Consider the following 14,546-nt stretch of genomic DNA (forward strand, 5'->3'; position numbering starts at 1 on the left):
CTGCTCATGGTGGCAGAGAACGGGAAATCTGAGCTAGAGGCCAGCCTGGTCTACATGGAATGTTCTGGGACAGTCAATACTATACAGAGAGACGTCTCAAAAACAGGCAACCTTCAAGTTAATGACAAATCCAGGTGGTCAAGGCGTTCACTAGACCAGTTTCAGCTATTTAGTGGCACACTGTCTCAAAACTAAACAGCTGGGCGTGGTGCGGCACACATTAATCCCAGAATTTGGGAGGCAGAGGCAGGGGGATCTCTGAGTTCGAGGCCATAGTTCCTGGACAGTCAAGACTATGCAGAGAGACGCTGTTTCAAAACACAAAAGCCCCCTTGCTCTCACCCTCTGTTATGGTTTGCATTTCAGCTAAATAGGCTGACATCCTCCGCAATCTGAAACAGCCCGGATCTGCCCACATCTTTTTCCTCCACTCTCCGTCGAGGTGTGATTCCTCTACCCACCCTCGCGCCCAAACCACCTGACGTTTCATAATTGGCAGGATTCTTTTTTTAAGAGTGTTCATCACAACCTGTAACCTGCACCCTAGGACGGCGGCTTGTGCAGCAGCGGTCGTAGGTGGGGCCGGTCGCCAGCACTCCCCGGCTGTCCCTAGAGGGGGCCCTGCTCTCTCCAACCCCCAGCCTGCACGGAGACCCCGCGGGACGGGCTCCCGGGAGCTGGTACCACACCGCTCCTCTCCCCAGTCTTCCGCCCACCACTCGCGAGACTGGGAAGCCATCCTTGTCCCTGGACGCCCTGGTCCGGGCCAATCCACCCGCCCCAGCCGCCAGGCCCCAGGGCGGGCGGGGCGCAGGGATGCGGGCGGGCGAACGTTGCCATGGCGACCCCGGGAGCCCCCAAGTGCCCGAGTGACTGCGCGTCCCAAGAGGAGGATGGTGACCCCGGCTACTACCCTTACCCATGGCGGCGATGAGTGCGGGACACGGGTGCGCGGAGCAGGTCAGCAGCTCTCCGCAGGCGGGCAGCGGCCACCGCGTCTGACCCTGCTCCGCGCTGCCACAGCGCCCCTGGCGGCGGGAGGACGTCATGGCCGTGCGAAACCGGTCCCGGCCGACCATCTCCCATTTGACAACCCAGACAGCGTCAGTGAAAGAGGCGTGACCGAGATTTGTGGGCTCGGGTGCCGCAGCACAGCCCCATGGGAGAACGTGGATCCGGGCTTCAAGCTACCTGCCAAGGTTTCTTCCACGCAGGCTGGATGGGTTTAATGGAGCACACTGGCAAATTCAGAGCGAGCCCGTAGATTTTAGGAAACCTCGCGCAATTAGCAGAGCCGGCGGCCCGTAATCCCAGCATTTGAGAGATGGGAGCGAGAAGGATCCGTAGTTGAAGACTCGGCTCAGTTACATAATGGATTTGAAAACTAGCCTAGTCGCAAAAAGCAAGGCACTGACTGAAATCCGGCTGCGGCGGTGCATACTGTTAACCCTAGCACTCTATAGGAGGCGGAGGCAGGAGGACTGCTAGGAACTTGAGGTTACTCTGAGCTACCTAACAAGTGCCAGGTCATCTAAGGCTAGCTACAAAAACCCTGTTCCAACTTACAAAATATAATACTTTGTAAGTGGGTGTGGTGGACCTATAAAATACCAAATCTTAGGAGCTGGAGGCAAGAGCTGGAGTGTTTGTTGCTTAAAAAAAAAAAAAATTCCTGGGTGAGGTGTAAACAATGTCTACCAAATCCTTCCAAAATTCCGATGACACACCAAAATGATTGGCACCGTTCACGCTGAAGAATCACTGAGCTATGGGGAACAGTATGGGGGACCTTGAAATCGCTATACGGATGATTCCTCTCTGGCTGCAGAGACAGTCACCCCTCCATGAGCCCCTTCCTTCCTACATCTGTTACTTCCCCCTAAGGCCATTTGCAGTTAGGGTGGAATTGTATACAACAGCTTGCAAGTAATGAGTCCAGTGGCCCTCATTCTATGAGGGAATTCAAGTCAACTTGCCCAGCTGTGATCTTTGTAAGCAGACATAGGCCAGTTTGCTGAAAACAGTGGTAGTTTTGACTCATTCCTATACAACACAGTTCAAGGTCATCTCCCAGACACTCGATATTTCAAGGCCAGTCTGGGTTATGTGGGGCTGTCTTTTAAAAAATGCGCACACACCTGCCTTTCAGACTTGCTGTAGCTAAAACTTGCAACAGGGAAGCTGGGTGTGGTGCCAGCCCTACACCTGTAACCCCAGGACTCACCCTTGAGGCAAAAAGCAAGCAGATCTTGGTTTGGGAGCTTATAAAGACATCTCAGGGGGCTGGAGAGATGGCTCAGCAGTTAAGAGCACTGACAGCTCTTCCAAAAGTCCTATGTTCAATTCCCAGCAACCGCATGGTGGCTCACAACCATCTGTAATGGGATCTGATGCCCTCTTTCGGTGTCTGAAGACAGGACAGTGTGCTCACACAAGATTAAGTAATTTTTTTTTTTAAAGATTTATTTATTTTATGTATATGAGTACACTGTAGCTGTCTTCAGACACACCAGAAGAGGGCATCAGATCCCATTACAGATGGTTGTGAGCCACCATGTGGTTGCTGGGAATTGAACTCAGGACCTCTGGAAGAGCAGACAGTGCTCTTAACCGCTGAGCCATCTCTCCAGCCCGAGATAAGTAAATCTTAAAAAGAAAAAAAAAAAAAAAAAAGACTATATTAAAAAAAAAATCTCAAAACCACCAAAAGTAGATCTGCACAACATTAAATCAATACTCTGGTTTATAATGTTAGAGACAGTTGCCTGAACCCAGTCATCTTAGAAACAACATCTATCCTGTTGGCAGTCATGTTCCCAGGCCCCAGAACCAACTCCTAGCCTGCTATTTCGGGTGTTTCATGTTTGTCTACTGTTAACCAGTAAAAGGGAAGTGGCCTTGCAAGTAAGGCATGCAAGTATTGCCTGCAAGTGAATTACTTGACCATGTGTAGCTTGCCCACTCCTCTGTTCCCTTCTCATTCTAAATTCCAGACCTGAGTCCAGGAGGAGACCTGACTGACTGCAAAACTAAGTCAAGGTCCTTGTAAGCAGGTGACCTGCAGAAGGCCCAGTCACCAACATTTACTTCCTTGTTCAAGCCTCTTGTGTCAAAATATGATTGGACAATGCTATAGCCCGCTCTGCGCTTTGAGGTTCCATCCTTTAGAAATACTGTACAATTTCTCTTTTGAACCACAGTGAGCTCCAGAGTCTGTGTCCATGATCAATCAGTAACTGTCCGAGTTTACAACAGAAATTTGTCATCTGCTAAGGTGAACGTCCAAAGGCACAGTAGTATGTATGTGCTGTACTCTCTGACTGGCCTTATTTAAATACAGCTCTTGCTTCGCTGGACTCTTGTGACTGCTTGGGTTGTGTTTCAGTAACTCTCTGATCTGCCGTCTACTGTTTTCCTTCAGTGGGTAAGCCTACCCAGTACATCATTTATAAAGCTCTTTGGGATATTGTTATTTCTTGGTTTCAGCTGTAGGATGTTGTGGCTGGAATGAACACGATCCCGGGAAGAGAGGTATCTGAACATCTGGTTCCCGGTTTGGAGATGGTTCAGCGTGGTAGGAAGCTGGCCTTTTGGAGAAGGCGTTGATGTTCAGTCTCACCTCACTGACAGTAAGCTTTCTTCCTCGTGCTTGTGGCTGAAGATGTGACATCTCAGTTCCAGTCTCCTGCCGCAATGCCCAGCACCATCATGGACTCTCCATCTGGGAACCTAAAATAAACTCTTCCTTAAGTAGCCTTCAGACTTGATGCTTTATCTCAGCAAAAGAAAGGTAACTGTTGTAAATATAAGGAACATTTCCCCTGTCATCAGGGAAAAAGAAGCTAGACACCTGAACTTAGTAGTTATGGGGGACAGCGGGTGACTAGGTTATGGGATGCACGTGCTCAAAGCTGGAGGCTCAATCTCTACCACTGCAGCAACCAGACAAGCAGGAAGGTCACAGGTTCAAGACACCCAACATACAGGAAACCCTACATCACACAGACATATAAGTCATAAAATGAAAACGATTCAGCAAAATCTATCAGGACAAAAAATTTATTAAACTGTACATTAAATTAATAAAAAAAGACAGAAGCATCAAAGTGAGGTAGGTTTTCTACTCCAGGAGATAAGACCTGAAGTCACCTTATATGCTCGCTGGTAAATTTATCCATAAAAACATCTGTACATCAGTGAAAAGATTGAGCAATGACCCCAAGGAGGCAAACCAGGATGAAACAGGCCGTACCTCATAAGCTGGCATTGATTCAGAAACCAAAACTCCTCAGAAATTTTTTTCTTTTATATCAAATACATCAAAAATATGTTTTATATCAAGACCTCATCTAATATTAAATATAAAAAAACCCAGGAAATCACAAAATTCAGAGTTAGCCAGGAGTCAAGCCAGTATGTCTGACCTTTTACAATTCTGGAACCAGACCCCAAATTCTAATTTGTTTTGTGAGATCTTGACCTTGAGATCTAACAGAACCTTAGGTGTTACAGTACAGACCCCAAGCTTTAAAGTGGAAATCTTACTTCCCCCAGCTTGGCCATACACAGATATACTTGAAGTATTTCCAAATTTTGACTTCTCAATCTTGGGTACATCAGTATTTTTAAAGTAGAATTTCGCCTGGTAACAGAAGAGAAAAATCTGGAACTTTGAGAAAGGTACATTCACGTCCTTTTGTACCTTTCGGCTAAACGTCGTCTTCAGTTTAAGGGTGGCGTTCCCAGCAGAGCTAAGCTGGAGCTTAGGTCATGTGGTCCCCTCACTGCCATGCACGGCAGGTAGCAGTGCAGTGCTTCAGTCTCTCTGACAGTCCCCCAGGATGTGGCACAGACTCTCGTGCTCTCTTGATGGAAGGTTCGTGATGTACGATAAGTTAAGGAAGAAAGATCCAGTGAATGTACCTGTGTTTTATGGTGCACATCCATAACCTCAGCCCCAGAGGTGGAGGCAGCAGGAGGAGTTCAAGACCACTGCTCTACAGTAAGTTGCACAATAGCGTGGGATACACGGGACCCCGTGGGAAGGTAGAGAAGGAGTGATAGGGGAGAATAATGTCTGAAAGTGAGAGAAAGCCAGGGGTGGGGGCCCAGGCCTGAACCCGGGGCTGCTGGAAGATCAGACCTTCAAGGTCACCTTCAACTATACTTCATGGCCAACCTGGGATACCTGAGACTTCACCTCACAGAACAACCTGTTTGAAAAGTAACGAACTGGGAGATGGCTGTGTTGCGTGCCCTTAATCCAGTGGATCTTGATCTTCCTGATGCGCGACTCTGTAACACGTGTTGTATTACACATATTTAACATAGCTCGTGTCCTAGTGATCCCCAGTGATAAGACCATTCCATTGCTACCTCTTATCTATATCTTTTCCTTTGCTGAGTCATAATGTAAATGTCCAATATGCTGGCCCTTTTGTTTGACCACCCACACAGGGTGGGAGACCCACAGCTTGAGAACTGCTACTATAATCCCAACCCTGAAGAGGCAGAGGCAGCGGCAGCATCTCAGTGCACGGCCAGGGAAGGTCTCATAGAGACCGTCTCTAAACAAACAAACAAGCAAGCAAACGAAGGAAAGCCAGGCTTTGTGGAACATGCCCGTAACTCAGCAAGCAGAAGGCTGACACAGGAGCTTCGAGTCTTGCCCCCCACACTCCATTTTTTGAGACAGAGTCTACGTAAGCCCTGCCTGTCTTGGAACTCTACAAAAGGCTGGTCTCGAACTCAGATATCCATCTGCCTCTACCTACCCAGGGCTGGGACTAAAGGTGGGCAACCACACTACGCTATACCCAGTTTGATTTTTCCAGTTACAGCATAATACTTTGCCTTGTATCAATGAGATGCAGCATCTGGGGCTAGAAGGCAGGAAGGGGGAGCCCATTCCTGCATATGCTGGTCCTGGTGGCAGAGAATGCCACTTCCTCTCCCCAGCTCACTCCACAGACTACCCTGTCCATCACCATTACGTGATGGCCAGACAAGACTTCTGTGACGCGTTTCTTGCCTCCATCAAAACGGTCTTTGAACTATGCCCATGGCAGACAAAGGTAAGCCTACATTCACTCAAGCACAGGGGAACCCACGGAAAGAAAGCCTGAGGGAGCCCACGAATGAGCAAGGATATTAACTGCTCTGCGTTCAGATGGTCAAAGAGCTTCTCCAAAGGGGGAAAGCGCTTCAGCGAGGACACGCTGCCCAGCAGGATCAGTTTATGTTTGGCTCTGGTTATGGCCACGTTGAGTCTTCGCCAATCTTTCAGGAGCTCACCAAGCTGGGAAAAAAAGAAGGAAATTTCCAATCCAGTCATGCTATATATCTAAATTTGTTATAACATAGTTTACCTTAAACGACTTTTTTTTTGTTTTTTTGATTTTTTCAAGACAGGGTTTCTTGTAGCTCACCTAGACTGGGCTCAAACTTGCTACACAGTCAAGGTGGTCTTGAACTCCTGATCTGCCTCCAATTTCCAAGTACTAGGATTACAGGCTTGGGCCACCATAGCTGTTTGCTATTTGTCCCTTTGTTTTCTGAGGCACTGTACTATGTAGCCCAAGCTAACCTCCAACTCCAGCCTTCCCTGCTTTAGTCTCTGTCACAGGCATGACCCAGTGTGCTATGAGTAAAACTAAGTCCAGAGTGGCATGTACGTAATCCAGAAAGTCACACAAACAAGAAGCGCCATTATCTGGACCGCAGGAATGGAGTAATGAGGAGCAGGGTAAGGAGTTTCACCACATTTGGGGCATTTCAAACCTCATAGGAATGTTTAAAAATGGTACTGTGTTTCAAACCTCATAGGAATGTTTAAAAATGGTACTGTGGCTCAGTGAGCAGCACCAGATGCTCATCCAGAAGACCTGGGTTGGATTCTCAGCACTTACATGGTGGATCCGTAACTTCAGTTCCAGGGCATCCAATGCCCTCTTCTGGCCTCCTGGGGCTCCGGGCATGAATGTGGCGCCCAGACATACATGCAGGTAAAATATTCACGCAAAAATGACTAATTCCTTTTTTAAAAAGGAAACAGTATTAAAGAGTGAAAAAAGAATGTAAACGAAACAAGAACCTGAAAGTGTCTGTGAATTGAAGAGTATTCTGTATGAAAAATGCCCCAAATGTGGTGAAAGGGATTCAATCACTCTGAGATAAGGAGCGAGGTTAAATGTGATTCCATGGATGAGAGAACATGATTCAATCTCAATCCCTTGTTGGTTTTGCTTTTCCAGCAGGGTTTCTCTGTGTAGCTCTGGCTATCCTGGAACTCACTCTGAACACCAGGCTGGCCTTGAACTTGGAGCTCCGCCTGCCTCTGCCTCTCAGTGCTAAGACTAAAACCATGCACCAGCAATATCCAGCACTATGATTGAGTCTTAAAAATAAAATCCTGGGCTGGAGAGATGGCTTAGTGGTTAAGAGCACTGACTGCTCTTCCAGACGTCCTGAGTTCAAATCCCAGCAACCACATGGTGGTTCACAACCATCTGTAATGAGATCTGATGCTCCCTTCTGGTATGTCTGAAGACAGCTATAGTGTACTTATATATAAAATAAATCTTAAAAAAAAAAAAAAGCCTGATGCATGCTGTATTACAAATCTATCCAAGTGCAGTAAGCCAATTAGGAGAAAAAGTAATAATTACAAGAATTCAGGGACAGAGTGGTTACCAGGGTAAGGAGTGGACAGCTGTTCACAAAACAAAAAGGTTTCTAACGCACCCTTTGGACAGTCTTGTTTCACAGCATCCCGTTGCACACATACAAATGGTGGCCAGGCATGGGGGCACATAGCTGGAATCCCAGCTTCTTAGATGGGAGGGCTGGGTTACAATGTGAGCTTGAGATAGGTCTAGGCTACAGAACATGCTGCCTCAAAACAAACAACAAAGGGCAAAATGGTTTTGTGTTTGCTTTTAGACAGGGCCTCATAGGGAGGAACTCAGAGATCCTCCTGCCTGTCTCCTAGTTTCCAGCTTGTTTTATTTCTACATTTGTGTGTGTGTGTGTGTGTGTGTGTGTGTGTGTGTGTGTGTGTGTGCGCGTGTGTGTGTACACGAAAGAGGAGAGGGAAAGATCGAGAGAGAGCTGGGTGCATGTATATGGAGGTCAGAAGTCAACTTTAGGTGTCCTTCCTTAGCTACCCCTCTGTTGTCTGAGGTCAGGTCTCACTGGCCTACAGGCTTCTGGGGAGCCTCCTGCTTCTATCACTGTGTTGCCTTCACTGGACTTCAGGACTCCATGACCACACCAGCACTTTACGTGGAATCTGAACTCGGCCTCACACTTGTGAGGCAAGCCTGTTACCATGCGGGCATCCTCCCGACTCCTTGGTTTGATACAATTTTTATTCACCGTGACTATCACATATGTGGTGCACAGGTGCCACGGCACAGGAGTGGGGTCAGAAGAGAACTTTGGGGAGTCAGTTCTCTCCCACAATGTGGCTTCTGGGTTTCAAGCCCAGGTCACAGGACTTAAGAGTCAAACGTCCTGGGTAGTGGCGGTGGTGGTACATGCCTTTAAACCCAGCACTCAGGAGGCAGAGGCAGGCAAATCGGAGTTCAAGGCCAGCCTGGCCTACAGAGTGAGCTACACCCACAGAGAAACTCCTCATCCCCACCCCCGCCTCAAAAAACCCCAGAGTCAAATGCCACCTGCCTTCCAATCACACACGCCTTGTTCTTAGACAATTTAGAGAGAGAAAGCTGGAGGGAAGCTGGGGAGATGGCTTAGATTAGGGTACTTAATGCTTGCGCAGAGAACGTGGGTTCTGTTCCCAGCAGCCGCATGGTATCTCATTCCCACCCATGACCTCACTTCCAGGGGATCTGACACTCTCCCCCAGGCTCCAATGACTCCAGGCACCCACATGGCACACAGACACACGTGTGCAAAACACTCATTTACACATATACGAGACAGAAAGAGAGAGAATGAGCTAGAGTGTAGCTTTATGGGTGAGGTGCTTGCCTGGCTAGCAATGAAACCCAAGGCCTTGGGTTTTAGCCTTGATGATGTGAGGCCAGAATGGGGGAGGGAGAAGACTGCTCAGATCAGTCGGGTGCAGATAGTCAACTTACAGTTCCATCCTCGTTGCTCCTAACAAAGGACACCAGGATGAGACTCTTGTCCCTTCCTTGGTACTTGTCCACTGTGTTAACCTCGACCATCCCAACAGAAGACCGTGCCAGCAGGTCGGTGATGGTCCGCAGCTGCTGCCGGTACGGGGCGATGATGCCAATATCCGAGGGGCTGCAGCCTGCCTAAGTGGAAGACAGGCATGAAGTGATGCGTCCTGGTTTCTAAGTTCTTGAAGCTTTACTGCCGCTTGGTATTTATATCTTTTGCCCCAACTTTTAAAACGTTTTAAGTTTTCATTGCTTGCAGGTATGTGCTTTGTAGCTGTGTGTTTTGGTGCCTTTATGGGGGATGGAAGGTTCCCTGTAGATGTGGAGGCCAGAGTTCTGACCTTAGAGGCAGGTCATCACACCTACCTGACGTTTAAATGGGTGCTGGGGATCTGAACTCAGTCAGATCTTTAAGCAGGCAGAGACAAGTCCTTTTATCCACTGTGTTCTCTCCCAGTCCTTCAACTTTCTGCTGTCGTGTTCAGAGTTAAGGTTTGTAGTGTGTAGTTCCTACTACCCCGCTTTAAATGCTTTAAACTCTGGGCTGACTGTGCTGCCAGACCCTTCATCCCTCAACATACTTATTTTTTATATGCTTTAGGTCAATGGCTGGGCTCTCCTAAGCCTCTCTGGGCTAGCCTGCTGGGCTCCCCTAAGCCTCTCTGGGCTAGCCTGCTGGGCTCCCCTAAGCCTCTCTGGGCTAGGCTGCTGGGCTCCCCTAAGCCTCTCTGGGCTAGGCTGCTGGGCTCCCCTGAGCCTCTCTGGGCTAGGCTGCTGGGCTCTCCTGAGCCTCTCTGGGCTAGGCTGCCTCTCCTGGGGGCTAGGCTGCTGGGCTCCCCTAAGCCTCTCTGGGCTAGCCTGCTGGGCTCCCCTAAGCCTCTCTGGGCTAGCCTGCTGGGCTCCCCTGAGCCTCTCTGGGCTAGGCTGCTGGGCTCTCCTGAGCCTCTCTGGGCTAGGCTGCTGGGCTCTCCTGAGCCTCTCTGGGCTAGGCTGCTGGGCTCTCCTGAGCCTCTCTGGGCTAGGCTGCTGGGCTCTCCTGAGCCTCTCTGGGCTAGGCTGCTGGGCTCCCCTGAGCCTCTCTGGGCTAGCCTGCTGGGCTCTCCTGAGCCTCTCTGGGCTAGCCTGCTGGGCTCTCCTGAGCCTCTCTGGGCTAGGCTGCTGGGCTCCCCTAAGCCTCTCTGGGCTAGCCTGCTGGGCTCCCCTGAGCCTCTCTGGGCTAGGCTGCTGGGCTCCCCTAAGCCTCTCTGGACTAGGTGCCCTGCTCTTTACTTCCAGCAACACCTCTACCTCTGCCTTCAGCTTAGTTGCTCAGTTAACTTTAGTCCTAGCTCAGCTCCCTAAATCTGCCCTCAGCTTAGCTTCATTTCTGTTCTTCCACCTGCTACTGGAAGCCCAGTCTGGGAAGTGGGCAAGGGCCACTCTGCCTGAGATCTCACATGGCTCGTGGCTCTTTCTCCCTCTGAAGCATGGTTAATGTTTTTCTTCCTGCGTCTGTTAGCCTGCAGGAAACTGGAAGTCTCACCTCTTCCACCCAGCCATTGGCTGCTAGCATCTTTATTGATTGATCACCAATCGGGGAACAGGACCTTCAGTTTCATTTCCCATAAGAACATCAGAACCACCCCCTTCAAAGGTTCTAATGACCCTATACACTCAGGACACTACACAGTGACACTTAGGACAAACTTCAATTGCTACCATAAAAAGAACTGCATGTCACTGGACCTTTATTCCCAGCGATCTGGAAGCAGAAGAAGATTGATCTCTACAAGTTCTAGGCCATCCTTACTATAGAATGAATTCCAGGAGAGCCAGAGCTAGGCCAGTCTGGGCTACAGGAGAGCCAGATATATAGATATATATATACCGTGTCACAAAATACAACAAAAAAATCTTAAATTTTCTGACTGTAGCTTTTAGAGTGTCTTAAGATTTGGGTTTTGGATCCTGGGAGCTGGAGTTAGAGGTGGCTGTGAAGTGTCTAACATGGATGACAGAAACTGAATTCAAATTCTTTCTAAGATATCAGCCCTTAACCACTGAACCATCTCTCCAGATCCTGACCCTCCTTATATCTCAATGAACAAATATTAACACCAGATCTTCTGTTCCTTAGGGTCTGGCAATATTAACAAAATAGTTACTACTTACTCTGCGTGCATAGCGACTAGCCTATGCACTACTTTACCTTTATAAAAGTTGAGGTTAGGAAGACGATGAGTCTGGCTTCTGTGACATTGCTCACGCCACCATTTTCAATTTGTTCTGGAGCTGGGACCTAAGCAGAGAAATGTGAGCCAGTGATGTGGTCTGACCTGACTACTAGGTTGGAGATAAACGGAAAGAAGTATAAAGTAATATATAGGGATGTTTGACTATCTCTGTGAGTCATGTGTTTACCTGGTACTCAAAGGTCAACTGCCATGTGGGTGCTGAGACTCGAACCTGGTCTTCTGGAAGAACAACCAGTGTTCTTAGCTACTGAGCCTCTCCAGCCCTAACACTGTAGATCTCGGTGTCTTTTTTTCAAACACTGCAGCAGAAAAGGCACACCTAGCCTGAAGGTGACCCGCCCACATCTTTCTCACACAGCATTCATCTCACACATACGTTGGTTCTGTAAAATATGTTTGTTTGTTTATAGTGTCTCAGGTATGGCCTGAACTACACCAGTAGACCAGGATGATCTTGAACTTCTGATCCTAACTCCACACCCCAACCTCAAGAACTCAGCCTGACACTCATCTACCTGTAGAATAACTGCCCCGAGAGCACCGGAGCCAGTAGGTGCCACAACACACGGTGAGGCACGGGCGTGGATCACGGATTTCAGAGTCTGAGGCTGGCTAGATGAGAACCAGAAGGACAGACAGACAGGACTGTGGTGCTGTGCTGAGGTGTAGGTGTATGTTAGAATGTGCTAAGCTTGGTTCTAAGTAATCGGCTTGAAAACTTAGCTGAGAAATTTAAATATTAGGACAAATATTTTAAAAAACTCTTCACTCTTCACTCATTCTCTTCACTCTCATTTTACCTTATCTGTATTAAGGAAACAAACGGGATTGTCTGGCTCAAACACTCCAGCCAGCCAGGGGTTATCAGAATAATCGGCATAAAACTCCAGGCTCAGCCTGACATCCTTGAGGTTGGGCAGGGTTATCACTGCGTTGGCCACTCGGTCTGATCCACACTCCAGTTTCCCTTCATACGTGAGCTTATTGCTCAAGGACATAATCTTCCTGGAAGAATTAGAGAACACCACCTCGGTTTGGATGGAGATGAAGACAAAGCGGCCAGGCACACAGGACGGGCAGGCCGCACGTACCTGTTCATCCTGTACTGTACCGTCAGCTGCACGACAGCACTCTCGTTCCTCTCCAGCCTCTTGAACAAGCTCTCGCTCATGCCCAGAGCTCTGCCAACAAACCATATTGTAAGCACACCGAACTGTCCCTTAGGAAGGATCCAACTAATTTTTTTAACTTTAGCTACTGTGATGGTTTGAATATGCTCGGCCCAGGGAGTGACACTATTAGGAGGTGTGGCCCTGTTGGAGTAGGTGTGTCACTGTGAGTATGGGCTTCAAGACACGCATCCTAACTGCCTGGAAGCCAGTCTTCTCCTGTTTGCCGTCTGAACAAGATGTAGAACACATCTCAGCTCCTCCTGCACCATGCCTGCCTGGGTGCTGCCATGTTCCCGCCTTGATGATAATGGACTGAACCTCTGAACTTGTAAGCCAGCCCCCGTTAAATGTCCTTATAAGAGTTGCCTTGATCATGGTGTCTGTTCACAGCAGGAAAACCCTAACTAAGACGATTGTGCTTTGCACCGCCACTGTGGTATTCCTGTGGCGGCTGGAGGGCAACTACCTTTGGTGGCTATCTCCTTCCACCTTAGCTGAGTCAACTACCTTTGGTGGCTATCTCCTTCCACCTTAGCTGAGGCAACTACCTTTGGTGGCTATCTCCTTCCACCTTAGCTGAGGCAACTACCTTTGGTGGCTATCTCCGTCCACCTTAGCTGAGGCAACTACCTTTGGTGGCTATCTCCTTCCACCTTAGCTGAGGCAACTACCTTTGGTGGCTATCTCCGTCCACCTTAGCTGAGGCAACTACCTTTGGTGGCTATCTCCGTCCCACCTTAGCTGAGGCAACTACACTTTGGTGGCTATCTCCGGCCCACCTTAGCTGAGGCAACTACCTTTGGTGGCTATCTCCGTCCACCTTAGCTGAGGCAGCTACCTTTGGTGGCTATCTCCTTCCACCTTAGCTGAGGCAACTACCTTTGGTGGCTATCTCCTTCCACCTTAGCTGAGGCAACTACCTTTGGTGGCTATCTCCGTCCACCTTAGCTGAGGCAGCTACCTTTGGTGGCTATCTCCGTCCACCTTAGCTGAGGCAGCTACCTTTGGTGGCTATCTCCTTCCACCTTAGCTGAGGCAACTACCTTTGGTGGCTATCTCCGTCCACCTTAGCTGAGGCAACTACCTTTGGTGGCTATCTCCGTCCACCTTAGCTGAGGCAACTACCTTTGGTGGCTATCTCCGTCCACCTTAGCTGAGGCAGCTACCTTTGGTGGCTATCTCCTTCCACCTTAGCTGAGGCAACTACCTTTGGTGGCTATCTCCGTCCACCTTAGCTGAGGCAACTACCTTTGGTGGCTATCTCCGTCCACCTTAGCTGAGGCAACTACCTTTGGTGGCTATCTCCGTCCACCTTAGCTGAGGCAACTACCTTTGGTGGCTATCTCCTTCCACCTTAGCTGAGGCAACTACCTTTGGTGGCTATCTCCTTCCACCTTAGCTGAGGCAACTACCTTTGGTGGCTATCTCCTTCCACCTTAGCTGAGGCAACTACCTTTGGTGGCTATCTCCGGCCACCTTAGCTGAGGCAACTACCTTTGGTGGCTATCTCCGTCCACCTTAGCTGAGGCAACTTTGGTGGCACCTTTTGTGGCTATCTCCACCACCTTAGCTGAGGCAACTACCTTTGGTGGCTATCTCCGTCCACCTTAGCTGAGGCAACTACCTTTGGTGGCTATCTCCTTCCACCTTAGCTGAGGCAACTACCTTTGGTGGCTATCTCCGTCCACCTTAGCTGAGGCAACTACCTTTGGTGGCTATCTCCGTCCACCTTAGCTGAGGCAACTACCTTTGGTGGCTATCTCCGTCCACCTTAGCTGAGGCAACTACCTTTGGTGGCTATCTCCGTCCACCTTAGCTCTCCGTCCACCTTAGCTGAGGCAACTACCTTTGGTGGCTATCTCCGTCCACCTTAGCTGAGGCAACTACCTTTGGTGGCTATCTCCGTCCACCTTAGCTGAGGCAACTACCTTTGGTGGCTATCTCCTTCCACCTTAGCTGAGGCAACTACCTTTGGTGGCTATCTCCTT

At 49.1% G+C, this 14,546-nt stretch overlaps 2 protein-coding genes across 12 annotated transcripts in view; both read right to left on the reverse strand.

Annotated features, from left to right (window-relative positions):
- Window positions 1-1,019, reverse strand: part of Rufy2 (RUN and FYVE domain containing 2) — a 34,823-nt gene extending 33,804 nt beyond the window's left edge. For 10 of the 11 annotated variants that reach the window (XR_004386207.1, XM_032888850.1, XM_032888849.1 and 7 more), the window contains exon 1: window positions 343-749. Coding sequence is in view for 10 of the 11 variants with exons in the window: in XM_032888850.1 (XP_032744741.1) it covers window positions 343-739 (397 nt within the window). In the remaining variant the exon portion in view is untranslated. Of the gene's footprint in view, window positions 1-342; window positions 750-919 lie in introns of those variants that run through there. The other variant, XM_032888853.1, reaches the window with a different exon arrangement.
- Window positions 1,020-4,470: 3,451 nt separating this feature from the next.
- The window catches only part of Dna2 (DNA replication helicase/nuclease 2), a 32,694-nt gene continuing 22,618 nt past the window's right edge, over window positions 4,471-14,546 (reverse strand). The window contains 6 exon segments of the mRNA XM_032889257.1: window positions 4,471-4,885; window positions 6,152-6,298; window positions 9,105-9,287; window positions 11,341-11,430; window positions 12,187-12,391; window positions 12,478-12,567. Of these exon segments, the coding sequence (XP_032745148.1) occupies window positions 4,817-4,885; window positions 6,152-6,298; window positions 9,105-9,287; window positions 11,341-11,430; window positions 12,187-12,391; window positions 12,478-12,567 (784 nt within the window). The 3' untranslated portion in view covers window positions 4,471-4,816.

The sequence above is a fragment of the Rattus rattus genome, chromosome 18, assembly GCF_011064425.1.
Source record: "Rattus rattus isolate New Zealand chromosome 18, Rrattus_CSIRO_v1, whole genome shotgun sequence".
NCBI lineage: Eukaryota > Metazoa > Chordata > Mammalia > Rodentia > Muridae > Rattus > Rattus rattus.